The sequence below is a fragment of the Nicotiana sylvestris genome, chromosome 3 (genome assembly GCF_000393655.2).
Source record: "Nicotiana sylvestris chromosome 3, ASM39365v2, whole genome shotgun sequence".
NCBI classification, from domain to species: Eukaryota; Viridiplantae; Streptophyta; class Magnoliopsida; order Solanales; family Solanaceae; genus Nicotiana; species Nicotiana sylvestris.
Genome location: NC_091059.1, coordinates 196,497,268 through 196,520,232, shown reverse-complemented (window position 1 = coordinate 196,520,232; position 22,965 = coordinate 196,497,268). Strand labels below are relative to the sequence as shown.

The window sequence follows — 22,965 nt, the reverse complement described above, 5'->3', positions numbered from 1 at the left end:
CAAGAATGAGAGAATGAGGAATAGCAAGTAGAAAGAAGAAGAACTGTATAGATGGCAATGGGGCAATGCGGGGTGGTTGCGAGGCGGGTTCAACCTTAACCCGCGATGATTTCAACCCGCCCCGCACCGCCCCGCATGACAAAATTTTCAGTTTTCAACCCGCCCCGCCTCGCCTCGCATAAACCCGCCATGCATAACAAAAGTTTTCTATTTTTTTTCAATTTTAATGAGTAATTTTAGCCTATTATTATACTATGTCTAAAGCTTCCCTTTCTTATTTATATACAAAAAATTATGAGAAAGTTTCGAGAAGAGTAATACTCTATTTAGCAAAATTTTTAATTTTTATTTACTTTAAGAGAGTTTCCAGAAACTACTTGCGTGAGACTACCATTTGCGTTTAGCTAAATCACTTTTTTTAAAAAAATACTCCTGTTAGTATTAGATGAGCAACTTATATTAGACCAATTTCGCAAAAATATGCTTTTGAACGTCAAATTATGTAGAGAAAAGCAATTTATATATGTAGAGAAAAGCAGCAAATTCACGATGGTACTAATCAAGAGTGCTTCACCCACAACCGCATTACGTTTTTAAAAAATGTTTGCACTTGCTCCGCAATCGCCCCGCAACCGCATAAGCCTAAACCCACCCGCCCCGCAACCGCATAAGCTTAAACCCACCCGCCCCGTATAAGCTTAAATCCGCCCCGCCCACAACCTTCCCGCCCCATTGCCATTCCTAAAAAGAAGTGAAGAGGAAAAAGAAGAGGGAAATAAAAATTTGAAATAATTTGAATATGTAGTCTTTTAAAGTTTTTGAAAATTTTAATATTTACTCACACTTTTATTATTTTTAATTTGACCCTCGAACCCCTTTAATTACATATTTTTTGTTTAATCTTAAAAACTATTTTTCATCTCATTCTTCCAATAAAGTGAAAGAAAGGCCGCAACAGTAGAGGTAAAAATTGCACGGAGCGCCTTATTTGGTCGCCCCCATTTAACATATACCCATTTTTTTTAATTTTTTTAACTTATACCCACTTTTTAAAAAATTTCAGCTCCCTTTCTCCTCAATGTTTTAACATTTATAAATAACTATGGGACAAATGACTCTTCCATTTGGGCAGATAACAATTAATCCACTCAAGTCGTTGGACTTGTATAAGTTAACGAATTTGATGAGATTTCTGTTGTGGGAAAAAAGTGACAATGGAAGAGCTGTACAATTAAACGACTAGGGAATGACAGCAAGTCTATAAAAAGCCATTGCAGTAGCAAAAGACACCATTTTCTAATTGGCACAATTAAAAAGCGGAGATACCAAATAAAATTTAGCGATAAGAAACGATAAAAGAAAGCAGATTTACATGATGCAGGGGACAGTGAAAAAGAATCCAAATAGGACAGTGAAAAACTTCAGCTCTAGCAAATTCGGGTTTGAGCATGGGCTCAACTAAAGCCAGCCCAACCAAGCTATTCACAAGTCTTTTACACCACATCAATTCCCGGTGGTGGCGACGGTGACGGCACGGCGGCGTCAAAGTTTTTCTATTTATTTGAATTTTCTCTCTTTATCTACTGCTGAGAAGAATGAATTTTTAGCAAAAATTAATGGGTAAGAAAGGATCAAGAAAGAAAGGAGGTGGTACAACATCTGGGTCAGTAACATTGAGAGAGGAGCTAAGTGGGAAGGAGAAACAAAATCATGTAAATGCAAAATCAATGCTTAAATTGGAACATATAAAGAATCTTGCTACCTGGGTTAGCGGTGAAACTCCCATACATTCACTTGGTGCATTCTTTGGTCAGAGATTAGCTGCTTCAGCTGAATCCTTGGGTGTTCCTCCGGATCCCTCTTTGTTTTCTTGTCAAAGGTTTGCTCTTTTTTTTTTTTTTTTTTTTTGTTGTTGTTGTTGTTGATTTTTTTTTTTCCTTAATTTTTTCCCTTTTTAACCATTAATGAATTATTTTACTGCGTTTAGAGACTTGTTTTAATTTGGCGGTGGCTTAAAAATTAGATCTTGGTTCACTGTGATGGAACTGTTATTTGAATTAAAGTGTGATAGCAGTGTAAGTATTAATTAAAAATATCAAAAAGTGTTATTTGAGTTGACTTTCAGTCCTATGTTATGCATACTCTCCGAAATAATGTCGCACCATGTCGGATTCTCCAAAAATACACTACTTTTGGAGAATCTTACACGCACCTCCACAACTCACAATCTCAATAAAATTAATTTTTATCCTGAAGAAACCGTTTAATCCTGCTTGTAGCATTATTTGTAAGCTCTATTTAGCTGAAAAAGAAATAATCGTGCTTTGTTGAAGCTTCTGTTTTATTTAAACTTTAATTTTATTTATTTTTTGCCAACTTTCTATGTTGAAGCTTCGATTGTGATACTTTTGATCTTGCCCCCTTGTTTGCATGGTAAGCATTACCACGCGAATTAGAGGACTCAAGCAAGCATTAAGAATCATTACTTGGAATTTTGGTGTTTAAGCATTAAGAATCATTACTTGGAATTTGGTGTTTTCTCTTTCAGTTTTTGGTGATTGTTGTTGCCCTCCCCCCCCCCCCCCCAAAAAAAAAAAAAAATTGTCTGCTAAGTTGATCTTTGCCTTACATTTGGTCGTATCCATTTATAGGAGCATGTTTATTGAGATTATGAAGTACTATTTTTGGCATGTCCCGTTTATATGCTAATATGCTATTCGCGATTGAATGTAGAGGCCTCTCTCCCCTTGCTCATCACGTTTTGTTAAAAATGTCCTGCTCAATCTTTTATATTAACGGTCCAGTGCTTCAACGCAAGATACTTTGTCTTGTGAATTAAGCACGCGGCAAGCTCATTGCACTAATAATTCCAGACAAAGCCAATCTCGATGGTGTTATAGATTACCCTTCAGTTATAATTGCAAATTGCCAAATTGTATTGACAAATTGCAAAGTAGAAGATTAAAAGTTAAAACTGGCCTTGTTGTTGAGGGGTTTTTACTTTCTAGTCTTATATAACTATCTTACTCGACTTGATTCATTCTGATGCCTTTATAATAACTTTTCAATTGTTGGAAATACCTATTCCAGCTTTATTATTATTACATTCATTGTTATAGATACCCAGCCTCCACCTTTGCTTTCGGAATACCAAATTAATCAATATATGCTCTCTAGATGCTCAGCTTATTTTACAGCCAATCTAGGACTCATATTTCATAGTAGATACAACAGTGCTGACGGGGATCTCGTTAAGTTTTCATTAGGAGTTCTATGGAGATCCTTTATTCATTGCTGTTCGTTTGTTGGATGAAGACTCTAACATCATAAATTTCATCTAAAAAATGATGAGAATATCTGTCCGTATAGTCGTCTACATTCTTAAACAATAATGGATGTGTTCCAATTTATTATCAAGATACAGTGCTATTGTAGGAATTGAATAATAGTATGACATAGAATAGTGCTGAAACATGTTAGGCATTTAGTACATATGGTGGTCTTACTGACAGAATAACACAATACTCATTAACAGTACTTGGCTAATTAATTCTTTATCAAAAATTAAAAATATGAGTAGAAGGTTCCAGAGATTATAGTAAACACCATTTGAACTGCCCATGTTCTGCCAAGATTCTGTCAAATCTGAATATGTTGTCTTTTGCTGATTTTGGTAGTGACGGATTGTTCATCAAAGAAAAGTTCAAAAGGGTCACTTGACAAGGGTACCTATGGGGTCTAGACCCATACCAGTTGTTGAAACATTTCTAAATATAAGGAACATGCTATGTTGCAGAAATGTCCTGAAGTCTAGAACTATTTGGTTCCTTTTAATATATCTGGTTTATTGAACTTGCTTGGTACTTGTGTTATGTGGCAAAATACATAGATGAATGGTTCTTTGATGTCAGTCACATCTTTCTCCATAGATTGTTCTTATATGGCTTGAAACAGGATAGACGATTCTTTCATCAAAGGTTTCAAAGAAAGCGAAAGAAGCAAAGTATAATAAAGTAGGAATTTACTTCATTATTTTTCTTAAAGAGGAAACAACTCCAAGATAATGCTAGGATGATAAAGAAGATATGCCAATGTCTTATGTGTTTCAGATTCTAGATATTCTTATAGCTAACTAACTTTTTATGTCATTTGGTTATTCTATGATTGAGCTTAAAGCATAATAAAATGTATGGACCGACTTTTCTGCATAATTTCCCATTAGGGCAGCTCGGTGCACTAAGCTCCCGCTATGTGTGGGGTCCGGGGAAGGGCCGGACCACAAGGATCTATAGTACGCAGCCTTATCGTGCATTTCTGCAAGAGGTTGTTTCCACGGCTTGAACCCGTGACCTCCTGGTCACATGACAACAACTTTACCAGTTACGCCAAGGTTCCCCTTCATATTTTCCCATTAGATATCTGTAAATTCATATGATGGCTAACACTAAGCTTATCCAGAAAATCAAAAAAGAAAACGAACAAGGTCAGCATTCTGTTGACCTTCTCTAACTGTGAACTGATTTAAGAATTTTACGCTGGTTTGGAAAACAGAGAAAGAATCAGATTCCGGCTGAATCCTTGATTGTACTTATGTCTTGGCGTTTAATGATTTATATCCTCTTCTACAAAGGTGGCATAACTGAGATACATTAGAATGGTAGTTTGGAGTAGTTTTTTTCATGCAGATCATCAACTGTTTTGTGTATATGCTCTCTCACTTTGCTCAATAACTTTTTTTATTTTTATTTTTATTTTTATCGCAGTATGTTTAAATTCTTGCCACACTTTGACATAGTTTTTTATGAAGTACTTTGACATCATTAATTATAATATTATGTTCTTTATCTAATATGGATGGAGACTTGTTAATTCTCAAGAGTGTAATTAAAATTAGAAGAGCTAGAATTTTATTTGTTATGCTTTTTAATTTCTGAGATAGGACAAGAACTGTTGGATGAGGAAGACACCCAAATGTGGCGGACGTCTACCAACAGTAATAAGTTTTTATGTTACACTATATGCCTGTCAGGCAGTTTATTGGACTATATAATTCTGTCTATCCACGGTGTAAACACTGATAGTAACATCATACCTTATAGCAACGCCTTTACGTAATCTTGTTACTTTATAATCCTTGTTCGTAAAGCAAGTGTTTGGTCCAATAGATACTGTGGTGTGGTATCAATAAAGATACTTTTCTATCAAAATAACTTTTCTGTTTAGTACCCAGGAGTGTTGCATAGCGAATGAAGTGAGCAAAACCAATGAAGACAAAAAATACTAGGTGATTTCTTCACATCTGCTTGAGTCTTGGTGGCCAAAGCCACCCGATACTTGTCCTGGTAGGAGGTAGCAAGTACCTGGTGAAATAATCAAGATACGCGAAAGCTGGCCCTGACACCATTTTTATAATTATTTTTGTTTCGATTTCTCTGAAAGCTGGTTATGTTTGAGTTCAAGATGCAATTATGGGCAGATTTTTTCGATAACTGGCTGCAGCCTGCACCATATACTGTTTAGGGAACAATGTTCACAACTGTCATGTTTGAATGAGTCATTGCTGATTTTTCACCCCCTTTTGTTATGAGAAAATTGAGGCTTGCATACTAACTTGTATTAGCTATTCCGCAGGTGTGAATCTATCCTTCAGTCTGGCTATAATTGTTCATTATGGATCGAGAAGAACAAAAGAAAGGGACAAAATAGACTCAAGAAACCTGGTATTCCCCCGAAGAACTATGTTGTCTATGAGTGCCATTTCTGTTCACATCGTAATCTGAAGAGAGGAACTCCGAGTGGCTATATGAATGACCTATATCCTGTCAAAACAACAACTTCAAGAGTATACCCTACTAAATCAGCAACCCGAAAGTCTGAACAGTTGGATACGGTAGTGTCCAGTATCGATAAGGCAAGAGTCGCCCCTACTGAATCAGCAATGCAAAAATCTGAACAGTTGGATACGTTATTGGCTAATATCGATGAGACAAGAGTTGACCTTACTGAATCAGCAACCCAAAAGTTTGAACAGTTTGATACTTCAGTGGATAGTGCCAATAGAGTTAATAATGCAGATGTAATGGTTTCATCTGAAATAGTTGGAGATGATCCTACTGCTGGTCCTGCAACTCCATTGTCGACAGTAACAGTTACTTCTTTGTTGGATTCTAAGAGGAAGAAAAGAAACAGAACAGGGTCCAAGAAGAAAGTTGAACCTCAGGATGGTTCATCCGCGACAGATGCTGAGGAAACCGTCCCAACATCCAGTAAGCGAAAGAGGAAGTCTTGGACTAGTTTGAAGGAAATTGCTGAAAGTGAGGGTAGCAATAGCAGAAAGTTCTCCAACATATCTGTTTCATTTGTTCTTTGATTGTAATAACTATATTACTGTTTGTTGAGAACCCTTTAGTGTTTAATGTTGATACATCCATACTCTTAACAGAAATCTCATTTCTATGTTAGGTAAGGAGAGCTTTGGAGCAACGGTAAAGTTGTCTCCGCGTGACATATAGGTTACAGGTTCGAACCGTGAAAGCAACGACTAATGCTTGCATTAGGGTGGACTGACATCACACCCTTAGGGGTGCGGCCCTTCCTCAGACCGTACGTGAATGCGGGATGCTTTATGCATCATACTGCCCTTTATGTTGTAGGAGTATCAAAATATTCCCTTAAACTAAAATATAATTGAGAACACATAGATTAGGATTTGATGATCCGAAAAGAAAAAGATCTTTCTATTGTAAAATTTAGAGTGAAAATATTTCCTTTTCTTTGTTATTGAGACACTATTGATCTTGTTGAGACATTATTGATCTTATATTAGTGACTTATGCTTTCCTGAACTTGTGAGTTTTCATTCCTTTGCGGTATTTTCATCGAAAAATGCTTCTGAAATGTTATTTATTGAAATTTTGTTTGTGTTTTGGAAAAATTACGGTTTTTTCCATGACTTGAGTCTTGAGCTAAAATTAGGGTTCGAAAAATGCTACTTATCACTCATAGGTTGCATTTGGAATGATAGAAATTGCAAAGTACATTACCTTGCCCACCAGCACAGATACTCTGCTCACCAAGGTTTAGGCGGATGGAAAGAAATCACCTAGTAGTGTTTAGGATAATATATCCCCTTTTCTGATGCTTATTAGGGAAATTCATATTCCTTCACAAATATACAAAACTAGTACTCCTTATTGCTAGCTTCAACCAACACTACATTTTTCTCAACTTTTGATCCAAAAAAATATTACCAAACACTATCTTCCTACCATTTCTTTCACCTTGTAGAACTGTTATATGGCATCCGCTTTTGTACCTGACTAAACATTGGAAAATAATCTGGAAAATGATTTCTGATAGAACACTTTCCATGAAGATTATTTTCCTTGGAAACATTTCATCCATAATGTTTGAAGGAGGTGATTTCATGGGTCACTCTGCTTCTTAGTCTCTGGTTGTTTGGTTTATTGTTAAAGTTTAATGGGGTATCATGATATAGGAAATGGGTTTCTGGATGCTTTTTACTTCAACATAAGAAAATACTGCAAACAGCTAGATTAGATTTGGATTCACTTTGATTTAATGAATATCATTTGATGTAGTAATGGCTACTTTGTAAGGAGTTGGAGAAATGAGAGGGCGGATTAATCTAAATTAGTATCTCTCCTCGTAGAAGTATATCACTATGACTTGTGTCACATCGGTGAGTTATGAGTATCTTGGTCTCCTTATATGGTCTTGGACAATCCTCACCTCAAAAGCTAGCTTTTGGGGTTGAGTTAGGCCCAAGGTTCATTCTTATCACAGTATCAGAGTCAGGCCCATCCCAATTTATTGTTACCGATGTTGGGCCCCCATTTATATTGTCCACGCTCCAGTTGCAGGCCTGGGCGTGGGGGGGGGGGGGGGTGTTGAGTTGTGTCCCACATCGGTGGGTTATGGGTATCTTGGTCTCCTTATATGGTCTCGGGCAATTCTCACCTCACAAGCTAGCTTTTGGGGTTGAGTTATGCCCAAGGTCCATTCTTATCAACTTGAATATAGTAGAAGAGGCTTGGTTTGGTGTGCCTGGATGTTGGTATGAGAGCTCAGGAGATTCTGTGCTATTTTTTTTTTTTTTGGCAATCCGCTAGGCAAGCGCCTAGGGCTAGTTTTTTATTAACAAGAGAAAAGAAAAATACAACAATTAGGAAGAGTACAAATAAGGGGGACAATAGCACCGGTATTGTTACCCATATGCCTTGGCTATATAATCAATCACTCCTCTGCGCCTCACATTGCCTTATGATGGCAGCCTCATGTAGAGGATTCATGGGGTAACTGCCGGCAAAGTCTCACGAGGGCATATAATCTCATAGCCTTGAGGATATTTTCCAAAGGTATAGGACCAAGGCAACACAAACCGGGCTAAACCTTACCTTACTATTCCTATTGAGGCTTTAAGTAGCCTCACCTACTAGCATGCATGTAAAAAATAAGAGCTGGAAATTACCAAATATTCAATGATCATCACAGAGTTTATAACATACTCTGTGATGATATTACAAATGAGAATACTAATATAATGGTAGAATAAAATGATGAAGGAATTAAAATGTTGTCCCTTCTTGTCCGAACTTGTAATTTCTTCAATTTGTAACTCTTTTTCATCACAATCCCAATTCTTCAAGATGTATTCAAAATTCATGATTTCTTTTTTGAACGATTGGACTTTGTAGATGTAGTTGGCGCGACCTTCTTTTGTTTGGCAACTCTCATTGGGAGTCGCCTAATATTTAAAAAATCACTAACCTTGTCGTCCCAACTATTTTTCCTTGTATGAGATTTCCTATTTTTTCCGTTATGCATAGGTGACAAATCACCTTTTCTTGCTGCCTCTGCCCTGCATTGATTTAGAATATCATCTTCTTCACCTTCTTCATATGTATCTCTGCCCACAAGCACCTGATTTTGCAAGTCTTGAACATGTTCTTGAATTACCACACTGTTTTCATCCTGTTTATTAACCAACGCTGCCTTGTTTTTGTGTTGTAATATGCTTTGCATTTTGTTCCTGCTATAATTCACTCGACCAGTGCTTAAAGCAGTAAGATTTAATGAGCTAGCAGGCTTTGAGCTTACCATTGCATCCAATAGCTTTCTTTCCGTTGGTGTAATAGTAGCAGTGGTTGTCACAATTTGTTGTTGCCCAGAAATTGCTGTTACTGTTGATGTGCGATCAGCAGTAGGTTTAATAACTGCATCATTTTGATTAAGCTGCTGCTCCATTGCATCGAAGATTGGATTATCTGTTACAATATGCTGCTGCCCAGATTTTATTGTAGCAGCTGTTTGATCAGTTTCAGCTGGGACTAACTGCTTTGTATGTGTTGTTGCAGTTCGCTTCAAGCTTCCATTTGGAGAATTTCTGGGCAAAAATATTGGAGCGTTGATGTTCAATTTGCTCCTATGACTTGCTGCTGGTCCCTCATCATATTTTGCCATTGCTAGACAGTCAAGATCTTCACCTGCACTCTCTTGATCGACCTCCTGATCAGCTTCTTCAGATGAAAACCCTGCATGACCATCACCCCAATCCTCGTATTCGTCATCCTCTTCACGTTGTTGTAACCAAAATTTAGATTTGATCACTTTTGCTTGGATAAATTCATCATTGTTTCCAGTTGATAGAAAAAGCTGCCCAGCTTCACCTTCAAAGTCGTCGTAGGTTTCAACTGATTGTGATGGAACATCAAATACAGAGGTATTTAATGTGACCAAAGCACCATTAGTTGCAAGGTTCTTGGCATTGGTTGCTCGAGCATCAGGACGTTTAGCATTAGCTGCAGCTTGCAAAGCACCAGTACCAACCTTGTCCTTGCCAAATTGTGCAGATACCTCACCTCGATCAACAACATCCTTTGGGCCTGATACTTGCGGAACATTAGACTGTTTCTGCTGTGTATTAACCTGTCCAGTAACTGAAGGGGACTTAGAAGCAGTCCTGAATTGACCAACACCTTCAGCACATTCTACTGCTGCTTTGTCCACTGGTTTAACAGGTGCAACAGCAGTTCCCTGAGCCAGAGTCCCCTGCTCAAATCCCTGCTCTCTTTCAGCTTGAGCATTTGGAAATTTAGCCTCTACATTGACAGTCTGCTTTTCATGATCAGTAGCATCTTGCAATGCCCCTGTTACAGTTTCCATTATGTTAGCTTGACCATTAACAACCTTTGATCCTGTTCGATTATCATCAGAAATTCCTTCAGCAGATCTCTGTTAGCCAGCATTAGCCTTATTTAATTCTCCATTATCTGTTTGCCAACTTCTTTTGCAACATCGTCCACCGACTGGCCAGATCTTTTGGCATTAAGGAAGTCCCTGGCATCTCCTTTTAATTTATCAACACTGGACATGTCATCGCCCAAATTTTCGGCGTCGTCGATCTTATTCTTTAAAAGCAGTCGACACATTTCCTCTACGTGGCCTTGCCGTTACAATAGATACAATAACCGGGAGGTTATCATATATTACTTCTTGAAACACCTCGACAATCTTTCCAGATGCATTATTAACATGCTGCAAACGTATACGCGTTGGCAGTTTGTCTAAGAGATCGAGAATAACCTTAACTCTAGCAGTGCTAGGTCGGGATTTCACCTGTGTTGCTTTGTCGATAGCGATTGGTTTACCCACTGCATTAGCTATTGACAACAGTGATTGTCGAGCAAATAATTCTGGAGACAAGTTTGGTAATGAAATCCAAACTGCAGCCTTTGATGTTTCTTCCTTAGGATTGTATCCAACTGTCCAAGGGAAGACCCTATACTGATGTTGTTCGCCACTGTGCGAAAAAGAATTTACTGCTCGGGCTAGTGCGTTGACAAAATCCTCTGGTTGATCCAATCATAACAGTAGTTGACGTGGGGCAAGATGACCAATCAAGCAATGGCCTTTTATGCTTAGTATTTTTGGCAGTAAGCTTCTTAGAACCTGCAAATCTGGCGCTCTTGGAGATAACTTCAGCACAACTGCTTGATGCAATCCTTTTTCAATAGCAAAAGTTTGTCTTTCCTCTATTGTGAATTGAATTGTAGGTTCCCTATGAACAATTTGGACAGGTTTTAAGAGCAGTTTTGTGGAGATTGAAGCAGAATTATTTGTAAGTAATTGAGAGGCGTAAGTTTGTTGAATCTTGTTGTTGGGGATATGCTCACTACGATTTGGATTGGGCTCTCCCACAGCTGGAAGCTGGGGAGAGACGATGGCAGCCATGGCTGCTCAAAACACAAATCCTGCGATCTACAGTAAACTTCACATTAATTCATGAAGATTTTCAAGGCTCCATTGGCGTGAAGAAGCAGATGAATTTAATAAAATTTCTGCGCGCTACAGTAATCGCTACAGTAATCGTGAAATGAAAATTAAGATCTGAAAAAACTGGCTATTGATTTGAGGATGAAACCAACTGGGGATTGTTCGCAAAGAGAAGAGGGTGGTTCTTTTGAGACCAATTTGGTGAATTTCCACTGCCGGAATATGGATTTATGGCCGGTGAACTGTTGCGTCGCTACTGTTCATCGCAGGGAATATTATGCAGCTCAGGGATATCCTCGTGGAGATTCTGTGCTATGGATATCAACCCTAGTTCTTTTCTTCCATGAAATTTTACTTGGTCGTTTCATCCCCTTTGAGCAGTATTATCTGTAATTGCATTGGCTCGAAACTTTGTTAAGTGTGTTATAGCTACTGTTCTCCTGAGTGGTTGCTCTTATTACTAACTTTTGTCCTTCTGCAGGAGGATCACATCGGTGAGTTATGAGTATCTTGGTCTCCTTATATGGTTTTGGACAATCCTCACCTCAAAAGCTAGCTTTTGGGGTTGAGTTAAGCCCAAGGTCCATTCTTATCACAATATCAGAGCCAGACCCATCCCAATTTATTGTTACCGATGTTGGGCCCCCATTTATATTGTCCACGCTCCAGTTGCAGGCCTGGGCGTGGGGGGGGGGTTGAGTTGTGTCCCACATCGGTGGGTTATGGGTATCTTGGTCTCCTTATATGGTCTCGGGCAATTCTCACCTCACAAGCTAGCTTTTGGGGTTGAGTTAGGCCCAAGGTCCATTCTTATCAACTTGAATATAGTAGAAGAGGCTTGGTTTGGTGTGCCTGGATGTTGGTATGAGAGCTCGGGAGATTCCGTGCTATGGATATCAACTCTAGTTTTTTTCTTCCATGAAATTTTACTTGGTCGTTTCATCCCCTTTGAGCAGTATTATCTGTAATTGCATTGGCTCGGAACTTTGTTAAGTGTGTTATAGTTACTGTTCTCCAGAGTGGTTGCTCTTATTACTAACTTTTGTCCTTCTGCAGGAGGATCCCGTGCTATTGGTTCCAGAAGCAAAAAATCAGAAGCCTTATGTGGCAATTATCAAGGTAATTCTTTTTCAGGAAGATACATGATTCTTTTGGAAATTAAATAGATGCACAACTTATGTGAATGCATATGCTATTTTCCAGTTGATTATGAGGAATCGGGTCAGTTGCATTATTAGTTTGGTTGTAGCATGCAAACTAAGCTTATTCAGAAGCTTATACTGGCAAATTTGGGCACTCAATTTGACCTGGATCTTAACTGCATTTTGCCTCATCTAGTATCAGAGAATATTAGAAAATATTCTATTTGGTGCAGCTGAAAGTCTGAGTTGAACTCCTTGAGTTGGAGTACAAAAGGGAAGGGAAGAAAACAGAAGCAAAGCATTAAATTGTAGCGTAAGAAGGAAAGAGCAGACGAAAAATAACTAGTCTAGAAAAAGATAATAGTTGCTCGCACTTAAATACTGGCATCTATTTAAAGTTAGGATGAAAAGAGGAGGTTTGCTGGAAGGTAAGTTTTTCCTTTGATTGGTAGGTAATGGAAGAGGAACTGAAGTGAAAGTGGAACATATGCAACAATGCCACATTCGTGTTTCATGTCTTCTAAATTTGACAGAAAGGAAGGTTGTTGAACCCTTATAAGTTTAGACATGGAAACATGCAGGTTCCTTTTTTTTTTTTTGGGGGGGGGGGGGGGTTGCTTGAGTTTCACTGCCACTTTTGATTCATTTAGCCTCTAGTTTTTTGGCTTAGCAAGTAATTTAGGAATAGAGGGAAGACAACATGTCACGAGTCTCCGTTTTGATTCTTCCCTCAAATAGTTCTAAATAGGTAGTCCGTTTCTTGGAGAATCGATTATCCATATGACTAGGGGTGTTCATAGTTCGGTTTTACCCAAAAAAGAAACCAAACCAAGTAAGTTGGTTCTTCAAATATTGGAACCAAACCAATTAAGTCAGTTTTGTATCGATTCAGTTTTTCGGTTATTTATCGGTTTTTTCTTAAATATGAGACATACACTAACAAACACATATTTCGGCGACTACGTTTTCAACCTAGCACTATTTAACCAGTTTCTCTTTGAAAAATCTATCATTTACCAAGATATATTGATGATAATATGAATAATTTAAGTACTCAATTAAAAATTAATTATTTCTAACATGAAATAAATTTAAACTACCAATCAAACTAAAATGTAAAGGCAAATAATTAGTAATTATAATAGCAAAGAACTAGAATAAAAATACAAACGACTAATATATACCATAAAATTTTAGAAACTTTATATAAAAATATATATATATATATATATATAGGTGTAATAATAAATTTAAATAGCTACTTTTATAGTCGGTTTGGTTCGGTTTTTTCCGGTTATTTTTTGATTAAAATCAAAACCAAACTAAATTTGATCGTTTTTTAAAATTCAAAACCAAAGCCAAACCAAACTTAAGAATTATCGGTTTTTTTGGTCGGTTTGGTTCGATTTTTCGGGTTTTTATGAACATCCCTACATATGACAATCTTTTGTTTGGTAAAAAGTGACCAGCATTTTATCCGCAGCATCCTGAATTACTTTTCTAGTTTGGCATGAAATTATCGGTAATGTTTGCTTCTCTGGATGTTAATTTATTGTGGTAATCACCTCTATTCTCTTTTCTGGGTTTTTCCCCCTAATAGGATATTACTCAGACCAAGGATGGGAACATGATGGTCACAGGACAGTGGTTTCACAGACCCGAGGAAGCTCAAAGAAGAAATGGTGGAAATTGGCAATCACGAGACACAAGGGAATTGTTCTATAGTTTTCACAGGGCCGAAGTTCCCGCAGAGTCAGTCATGCACAAGTGTGTGGTGCACTTCATACCGTTAAACAAGCAGATTCCGGGCGGCAAAGAGCATCCTGGTTATATTTTTCAAAAGGTATATGACACTGAGCAGATGAAGCTTTTCAAGTTAACAGACAAGGATTATGAAGATACCAAACAGCAGGAAATTGATCTGCTTGTTCAGAAGACTATAGCACGAGTCAGGCATCTTCCGGACATTGAAACTGAGGATAATTCTGCAGCTCCTGTTAGTCAGGAAGACCAATTGAAGAGTAAAAGACTTTTGAGGAAGAAGAGCATGACGCCTTTGGATGTTACCAGAGAAGATGAAGCACCAACTAGATTTGGTCAATCTAAAGCAGAAACTCCAGGCAGTTGTCCCAATAATGCATCAGAATACTTCATCATCCTTTCAAACTTCGAAGTCCAGACTGGTGAAACACAGCGTGACAAATGGCTGGAAAAACTGCTGCAGTCAATTCAGTTTCTGTGCAATCCTGTGGATAATGTACAAAATGATGGTAAAGAAAAAGGGGGCCCAGATGTTACTGATCTTACTGGTAATGCCAGTTCTGCAAAGCATGTGAATGAGTCTCCAGACAATGGTGCCAATGTAAGAATTCGCTTTCCAATGATTTTGATGATTGACAGAATTTATGTATAGAATGCTAGTCTCTATTCAGATTTTCCTTGAAATGTGTGTTTTCCTGGACTATTTTCAGGGTGATAAGTTTCGATGGCCAGACAGTGCTGTCCCTGCTGTAGTCGCTCTGGAGAAAGCTGCACACGAGTCTCTCTCATATGATTTTCAGAAGTACAATCAGAAGATGAGGCAGTTAACATTCAATCTTAAGGTTAGTACCTTTTTTCTTTTGAGGAGATGGGGGTATGAGTCCGTGAATTTATTTGATTTTCTTCTAATTTTCTGTGTGAAATATATTTCTACCTTCTAATTGTCCAGTTTTTCGATGTTGTTGTTCTATTTCCAGAATAATTCTTATTTATCAAAAACATTCCTGAACAGCTCACTCGTAGCACGCTGTCTTCTGAATGGGGAGTTGGATCCCTCACAGATACTGAACATGTCCCCCAATGAGCTAAAGGTATGAGCCCAGGAAAATAATTTACTCAATTTGTCGATTAAATTTTTGTTTTTCGCTTCATATGCAAATATCCTAAAATGCTAGAAATAATAGTCCGTCTGTGTTTTGTTGATTTATGGATGGGGTAGGTCTTGCTTTGGTGGTCTTACTGACCGTTCTTAAATCCACCATGTGCAACCTAAATGGGTTTACTTGTAGTTCATGAAATGTAAATATTGTTCAGGTGTGAATAAAGTAAAGTTGATTTTGGAAACCAAAATATTATTGAGCATTTTTTACAAATAAATGCACACAATAAAGTAAAATCTAATGTCCCTTGAGACCTTTTGGGAATTAAATATTGGCTTACTCAACCCCCCCCCCCCCACTCCCCCCCCCAAAAAAAAAAGGAAAAAGAGCTAGGAGAATTCATACAAAAGAAGAAGTTGAGCAGTTACCTGTACACATTTTGGAATTGCATGTGCTCCTAAAATAAGTCAAAAGGGTGCTTGAAATGTGGAAGGTATCTTCATTTCCTTCCCTGCAAGAAGAAACTAATTTAGGTTACGTAGAAGACTGTACAAACCTGCCTCGTAGTTTGGTTTTGGGTTTAAGAATTTAAGAAAAGCAATTTCTTCTGCTTAATATTCATATCTTTTGGTGGATGGTTCATTTGGATTTTTATCCACACTTGGCAAATACAAGATTGGTTTCTTGAGAGGAATGTCTGCCTTATACGGAGATTATAAGTTATTAATCTTCCTCTGAAAACCTGTAGTTTCTTATTTCTGTTGTGGAATTTGAAAATTGTCCCAGCAGATTATGCTTTCCTTTATTTGATGTTATTCTCCATTTCTGTCTCGGGAAAGTCTAACAGCAGAAGAGATAGCAAGCAGGGAGCCCGAGGAGCCGGAGCCCATACAGGTTTATACTATATTATTTTGTTCCTGAAGAAGCTTAGTTGCTATATTAAACAGTCATCTTCCTTTTTCTCTTTGTATGGAGGAAGATGTTATGGCCTAGTTAATAAAGTTCAAATTCCAACAGACAAGAAAAATGTTAGGTGATCTTTTCTTATCAGCCTAAGTCTTGGTGGGCAAGGTTAACCGGTACCTGTGGTGGGAGATAACAAATATCTGGTGGAACAGTCGTGGTGTGCTCAAACTTGCCTGGACACCACTTCTATGGCAAAAATTTATAGCCTAAGTAGGCGTGTAAATGACTCCAGCGTTCAGCTCTGTTGGGCTATAATACTAGATAAGTTTCAACATGAAACTGAGGTCGACTCAATGGAGTAAATGAACTTCAGCTTCATTGTGAGCTCAACTATATGCTTATTCGAAATTCTTTAAGAAATTCAATAAAAAAAATCGTGTTTATATACTACTCCCTCTATTTCAATTTAGATGACACACTTTCCTTATTAGTCCGTTCCAAAAAGAATGACACATTTCTACAATTGGAAATAATTCAACTTTAAACTCTTTATTTTACCCATTTTACCCTTAATGAGAAGCTTTTATAACCACACAAATATCATGGCCCCACAAAGCTTTGACGCCTTAAATTTTTAAGCTCACAAGTTTCAAAAGTCCTTTTTTTTACCTCATCTAAATTGAAATAGAGAGAATATTATTACTGCTCGTCCGGTAGATATGATGGTATTTGTGAAGCTACTTTGAAGAATTAGTCTCATGATGAGCATGCACTCAGAATATATTCAGTTGAAATTTTACAAATAGCTTCAGGGCATTAATGTGTTCTGATGGAGATTTTGGTGAATAAAATCTTCCTTTCTGGAGAGGTGCATAAGCCGATACAGATGGGGCCAAATTTTCTTGCACCTTGTAGGTGCTCCTTTTGGGTATTGACAATGTTGGTAATTTTTCGGCATTCAAGTCTTAACCAGGATTTAGTTTAACTAACCATAGCAAACTTTAGTTTAGTACTTTGGTGATGGAGTTGGTCGTTGATTCAGATCACCAGCTACATGTATCCGTTTGAGATAAGATTAAATGTGATCGAATATTTTTCTCGTATTCAGGGAGGAAAGCTGCGTATGTTTTTGTTTTCTATGATGAATTTGAATATAGCTTCTCAATGTACTGAAAGCCTTTTAATTCTGAAGAATCATCTTTTCATGTTGAGTACTTGGAAAAAAAGTTTTAGAAATTTGGCCATGTTAATTGGCAAAATTAATGTGATCATGTTATAAGACTGGGAAACATTTCATTACAACATATCTTATTGCTTTATTATGTTCTTTTTGTGTGACAGATGACAGATGCTTCTTACAGAAAACTTTACACAGGTTGAGTATGTTGTTTCTTGTTGCTCACTTCTGATTGGTTTGTGGCACCGATGACTGATGCTTGTTGCAAAAGATGCACAGAGAAAAAAATGCGGCTCATGTAGATTATTCAGGCTAGACATGGAGACCGTTACCAGGTTTGTCCTTGCAGCTTTTTTCTGTTTGAGATATATTTGTTCGTTGATACACCATGATGTTTTTCTTTGGCTATTTCTTGTCCTCTCTTATTATTATTCGTTTTCTTTTGCGGGGAGGGGTGGAGAACTGCTTATTATGTTAGCAATTCCTTGCCGCACCCGAAACTTCAAATAGTTGATTGGATTTTGATTATATGTTGATAGTGGTGGGGAAGATATTTAAATATTATGTTCGATGTTGTGACAGTATGTGATCTCTTATTGAATTCTTTTCTGTTCTCGGGCTAAAGCTAATTCCCCCATGTCATGATTGCCATTACACTGAACTATCATGCAAAATGTTGAAGGGAATTACCTTGCATAAGGACCTTTTTTGCCTGTCATGTGTCTTAAATTTTATGTAGTCACTTTGGAATTTCTTGTATTTAAAGAGAAAAAAAACAGATTGAATATCGTGTAAGCGCCATTGGGAAACTTTTCTAATAGAATCCTATGTACTTTTTAGCCGTGTTATCTCCGATCTTCCTCGAATATTTTGGTTGCTGCACTGACTGCCTCTTGTTTCTGTGTTATTTATTTTTTGATTATCTCAGCTGGAGTGTATTGCTTGTGGCAATACTTGGTATGCTTCTAGAGACGAAGCTGCTAGCCTAACATTAGACGGGCCAAATTTTACGAAGAGTGTTGGAACAGAACCGTTAGCAACTGCCAAGTTCGAAGACGTGGAGAAGAATTTAACAAGCCCTAGAAGAGCTGATAAAGGAGCTAGTGATGTTCTGAAGAAGACAACTGAAGCTTACATGCCAGTTCTTGACAGCCAGAGATCATTTAACAAGTCTAGGACTGAAGATAATACTTCCACTAGCAATGCTGACTGACTCTTCTGCTAGTTTTTAGTTCACTTTAGACATAGCCATTTCCTGTAAATAGATACACTACATACATAGTTTTTCAAACAGTTTTTCGTAAGTTTATTTACTTGGGGGTATTAGAAAATTTGGTAGTGTAGACAGAAATTCAATTGTGACAACTTGGTATGGGTTGTTCTGTTTCTAATAGGGCTGCTCGGTGGGCCGGGCCTGAACCGGACCGGACCGGGCCCGCGGTCCTAACGGGCTTGGTGGTCCTGGTGGGCCGGTCCTGGTGGTCCTCCTGAGCCCGTCACGGGCCGGTCTTCAAGTTTGAGCCCACGAGCCCGGGACCGTCAGGCGGGCCTGGGCCGGTCCTGGCGGGCCCAACGGCTATTTTTTTTTTTTAAAAATTTAAAATTCTCCAACGGCCATATTTAAAATCTAGCCGTTTGGGCTGAAAATATGACCGTTTTTAAGTTTAAAAAATGGCCATTTGGCCCCCAAACTTTATTTTAACCCCAAACTTTATATAATTACACTTTTCCCCATTTCTCAACTATAAATACCCCCTCATTCTTTCATTTTTATTCACCAATTCATCAATATCTCTCAATATCTCTCAATCTCTCTCAATCTCTCTACTACAATTACTTAATTTATTGTTGAAATTTCGTGAAAAATTGTGAAGTTGTTGAATTGAAGTTTTCAAGTGTTCAACGATTTTCAATTTTCAAGAAGTTGTTCGGCAATCCGGTAAACTCGTTTCAACTCTTACGTTTTTAGAATATATTTTTGTGTGGTTTAGTTTGCATAATTATAATTAATATGGCATTTACTTTGAAAAAAATGTTTGGTAAAGGAAAAGATAAAACCGGTGAAAGTAGTGGCCAACCAACTACCCTTCCCCCGGCTCCCCGACCTAGAAAAGATAAGCAAGTTGAAAGTAGTCGCCAACCTAGACGTCCTCCTCCTTCCGTAATTCTTGATAGTGATCACCCTTGTTTTCAATTTACCGATAGTGAATTTTATCATAATGTTGCACCAGGTGAAAGATTAGATGATGAAATTATGAATGCTCTTTATCCTAATGAAACCATCTTAGAAAATAATGAGGAAAATGAGGATGATGATGAAACCCAAGCACCGGATTTAGATGATACACCTACTAGTCCTCTTAATAACCCAACTGATGCACCGGTCGACCCACCTGTAGAAACTCCTACTTTTAATAGAGAACCTGCTAAACGCCTAGAAACATCATTAGTTTGGAATTTTTTTACTCAAGTAAGAGAACAAAATAAGGCTAAGTGTAAAACTTGTGGGAAATTAATGGTGCATAAATATACTGGAGACCGTAGCGGCACGGGTAGTTTGACTAGGCACATAAAAACACACCCTAGAGATAAGGCTAGATTTTTTCAAATGAAAGCGCAACTAGAGGGGACAAGTGTAGATTCTGCGGTTAACCCTAGTACAGGTTCAAATCTAGTTCAACCAGGAATTAACACTGTCACCGGAGGTATTTTATATTACGATCCAAATAGAGATCGTGAAGAATTAGCAAAGATGATTACTGTTATGTGCTTACCTTATACTTTTGCATCTAATCCTAATTGGGTTCATTATATTAGAAGAGTTTTTAATCCTACTTATAAAGGTTGGCCTCGCGCAACAGTTAAGAGTGATATTTATAAATTCAAACATGAATATGAACAATATTTGCGGTATTTATTTACTCATATACCTAATCGAATTTCTATTACTACTGATATTGGTAGAAGTGGTAATGATTGTGATTATCTAACTGTTACAAGTCATTGGATAGATGAGGAATGGATAATGCAAAAACGCATAATTGCATATAGAATAATTAATTCGCGTCACACAGGTAAGTTTATAGCTAACACTGTTGCAGATATTTGTAGATATTTTTGCTTTAGCGATAAAATAATGGCAATTTCAATGGATAATGCTTCTAGTAACACCAGTGCTATAGGCATGCTTACAACAACACTAAATCCTGCATTTACTAATATTTTCCATGTTAGATGTATTTGTCATATTTATCATTTAATTGTCGGTGATGGTATGCGAATATTAAACATAGAAATTGAAAAGGTTAGAATGGCTCTTAATTGGCTTTTTTATTCAAACCGTAGAAGTAGACTTAGAGAGTATTTTAAAAAATGTGATGAATATGGCCTTAGAGAAAGAAAGGTTCCTAAACCTTGCCCGACTAGATGGAATTGTATGTACGAAAGTTTAGTAGTAGCATATGAATATAGAAACCCAATTAATGCAACGTTTAATTCTCGGGTAGGTGGTGAGGATGATGATGAAATGCTTACCACTCAAGATTGGACTAATGTTAAAATTCTTTTAGATTTTTTAGAACATTTTCAAATTGCTACAAATGCATTTTCTGGGCAATATTATCCTACTATTTCAAACTGTTTAGTTTATATTGCAGCACTATCTGATTTGTTTGTTGAATTTAGTGAGGGTGGGGATATTTATGAACTTGCTATAAATGAAATGAAACAAAAGTTTAAAAAATATTTTTTTCCTATCCCTCCTATTTATGGTCTTGCTGCAATGCTAAATCCTACAATGAAATTGGGAGGTCCTCATTTTTGGTATTCAAATATTTATAAGGCTTTAGATCTTTCAAATGAGGAAATTGCGACACTTGCAGATGCAAAAGCTTCAATTAAGATTAATGCTCAAACAGTTTATAATGCTTATCAACTTGCCTTAGAGCATGCTAGGCCAACTATTCCAACCCCTACTTCGTCTAGCTCACAATCCTCTAAAAGAGTTGCGGGCTTAAAAGCTCTTAAATCTTGGACGGAGTTCAGGGGGTCTCAAGGTGAAAATTATGATGAAACTTCACATCTAAATGAGCTTCAAGTTTATTTGTCTCAGGGACTTGAAAAGGAGAATCCAGACGGCTCTTTTGATCTTTTGGAATGGTGGAAGGCAAGGGAAAAACATTTTCCTGTTCTTGCAAGGATGGCTCGGGATATTTTATCAATTCAAGCTTCAACTGTTGCATCAGAGAGCGCTTTCAGTCAAGCAAGACTGCAAATAGGTGATCATAGAGCGTCTATGAGGGATAGCTTGGAAAAATCAGTATTGTTTAGAGATTGGATCCGCTCGGAAAGAAGAAACTTTGGAATTGCAGAAGCACAACCGGCGATAGATGAAGCTTATGAAGAAATGATAGCGGAACTTGCGGAGGATTCGGCTTCGCCCGGAAGTGGTGATGAACAAGCTTCTTTTCCACCACCACCAACGCAACCTCCTCCGAACCTTGAAGGATTTATGAGATTTGTTAGAGATAATACATAGAATAATATGTAACTTGTATTTTGGCACATCTTCCTTAGTTTTTTTCCTTCTAATGGTGGTATTAGTACCTTGTTGTGCTCATTCCATTGGGGGAAGGATGACTAAGAAAGATATGCCATTTTTGGTAATAAAATTTATTGCTTCTACCCATGAGCTTCTTTTCGCAATATTTCTTTGTCTATACTTAGAAAATATATTATGCGAATATATATACATAATATACAATATATATACTACAAGAAAATATATAAGAGAATATATATACATAAGATACAATATAATATACTACAAGAAAATATATTATGCGAATATATATACATAATATACAATATATATACTACAAGACAATATATTATGCGAATATATATACATAATATACAATATATATACTACAAGAAAATATATTATGCTACAATAAATACATACAACAACAACAACGACCCAGTATAATCCCACAAGTGGGGTCTGGGGAGGGTAATATGTACGCAGACCTTACCCCTACCCCGAAGGGTAGAGAGGCTGTTTCCAGGAGACCCTCGGCTCAAAAAGCAATAGGAGATGATATATTAGTACCATAAAAATGCGTATTAAAAATAACAACAATATATAAGAGATATGAAATATGAAATACAGAATACGAAATACGAAATAGATATACATAAGATACAATATAATATACTACAAGAAAATATATTATGCTACAATATATACATAATATACAATATATATACTACAAGAAAATATATTTATAAGCTACAATATATACATAAGATACAATATATATACTACAAGAAAATATATAAGAGAATATATATACATAAGATACAATATAATATACTACAAGAAAATATATTATGCTACAATATATACATAATATACAATATATATACTACAAGAAAATATATTATGCGAATATATATACATAAGATACAATATATATACTACAAGAAAATATATAAGAGAATATATATACATAAGATACAATATAATATACTACAAGAAAATATATTATGCATGACAATTTAGTGTTTTACTATTGTTTTGTTA

The 22,965-nt window shown here is 37.0% G+C and overlaps 2 protein-coding genes across 8 annotated transcripts; both read left to right on the top strand.

The window, feature by feature from the left end:
* The first annotated feature begins 1,215 nt into the window (after window positions 1-1,215).
* On the top strand, window positions 1,216-6,845 carry LOC104246018 (uncharacterized). Of its 2 annotated transcripts, XM_070171331.1 has the most exons (3): window positions 1,216-1,879; window positions 5,632-6,314; window positions 6,463-6,845. In XM_070171331.1, exons 1-3 carry the CDS (start codon window positions 1,617-1,619, stop codon window positions 6,510-6,512), a joined length of 996 nt encoding a protein of 331 aa, XP_070027432.1. In that variant the 5' UTR covers window positions 1,216-1,616; the 3' UTR covers window positions 6,513-6,845. The 2 variants fall into 2 exon arrangements, with proteins under 2 accessions (XP_070027432.1, XP_070027431.1); XM_070171330.1 differs by lacking the exon at window positions 6,463-6,845 and having other exon boundaries at window positions 5,632-6,445.
* A 2,673-nt stretch (window positions 6,846-9,518) lies between these two features.
* LOC104246020 (ASI1-immunoprecipitated protein 3-like) lies at window positions 9,519-18,696 on the top strand. Of its 6 annotated transcripts, none has more exons than XM_070171326.1 (8): window positions 9,519-12,414; window positions 14,038-14,799; window positions 14,909-15,040; window positions 15,176-15,289; window positions 16,138-16,192; window positions 17,546-17,579; window positions 17,661-17,716; window positions 18,310-18,696. In XM_070171326.1, the coding sequence occupies exons 2-7, from the start codon at window positions 14,065-14,067 to the stop codon at window positions 17,695-17,697; spliced, it is 1,107 nt and encodes a 368-aa protein (XP_070027427.1). In that variant the 5' UTR covers window positions 9,519-12,414; window positions 14,038-14,064; the 3' UTR covers window positions 17,698-17,716; window positions 18,310-18,696. The 6 variants fall into 6 exon arrangements, 5 of the variants coding, with proteins under 5 accessions (XP_070027427.1, XP_070027428.1, XP_070027429.1 ...); XM_070171327.1 differs by having other exon boundaries at window positions 17,653-17,716; XM_070171328.1 differs by lacking the exon at window positions 16,138-16,192.
* The last annotated feature ends 4,269 nt before the right edge of the window (window positions 18,697-22,965 follow it).

Coding starts and splice junctions, on each gene's coding strand:
- LOC104246020 (XM_070171325.1), top strand. CDS start 14,065: ATGATGGTCACAGGACAGTGGTTTCACAGACCCGAGGAAGCTCAAAGA. Junction 15,041..15,175: donor AGTTAACATTCAATCTTAAG/GTTAGTACCTTT, acceptor TTCTATTTCCAG/AATAATTCTTATTTATCAAA. Junction 17,580..17,652: donor TTACAGAAAACTTTACACAG/GTTGAGTATGTT, acceptor TTGTTGCAAAAG/ATGCACAGAGAAAAAAATGC.
- LOC104246018 (XM_070171330.1), top strand. CDS start 1,617: ATGGGTAAGAAAGGATCAAGAAAGAAAGGAGGTGGTACAACATCTGGG. Junction 1,880..5,631: donor TCTTTGTTTTCTTGTCAAAG/GTTTGCTCTTTT, acceptor GCTATTCCGCAG/GTGTGAATCTATCCTTCAGT.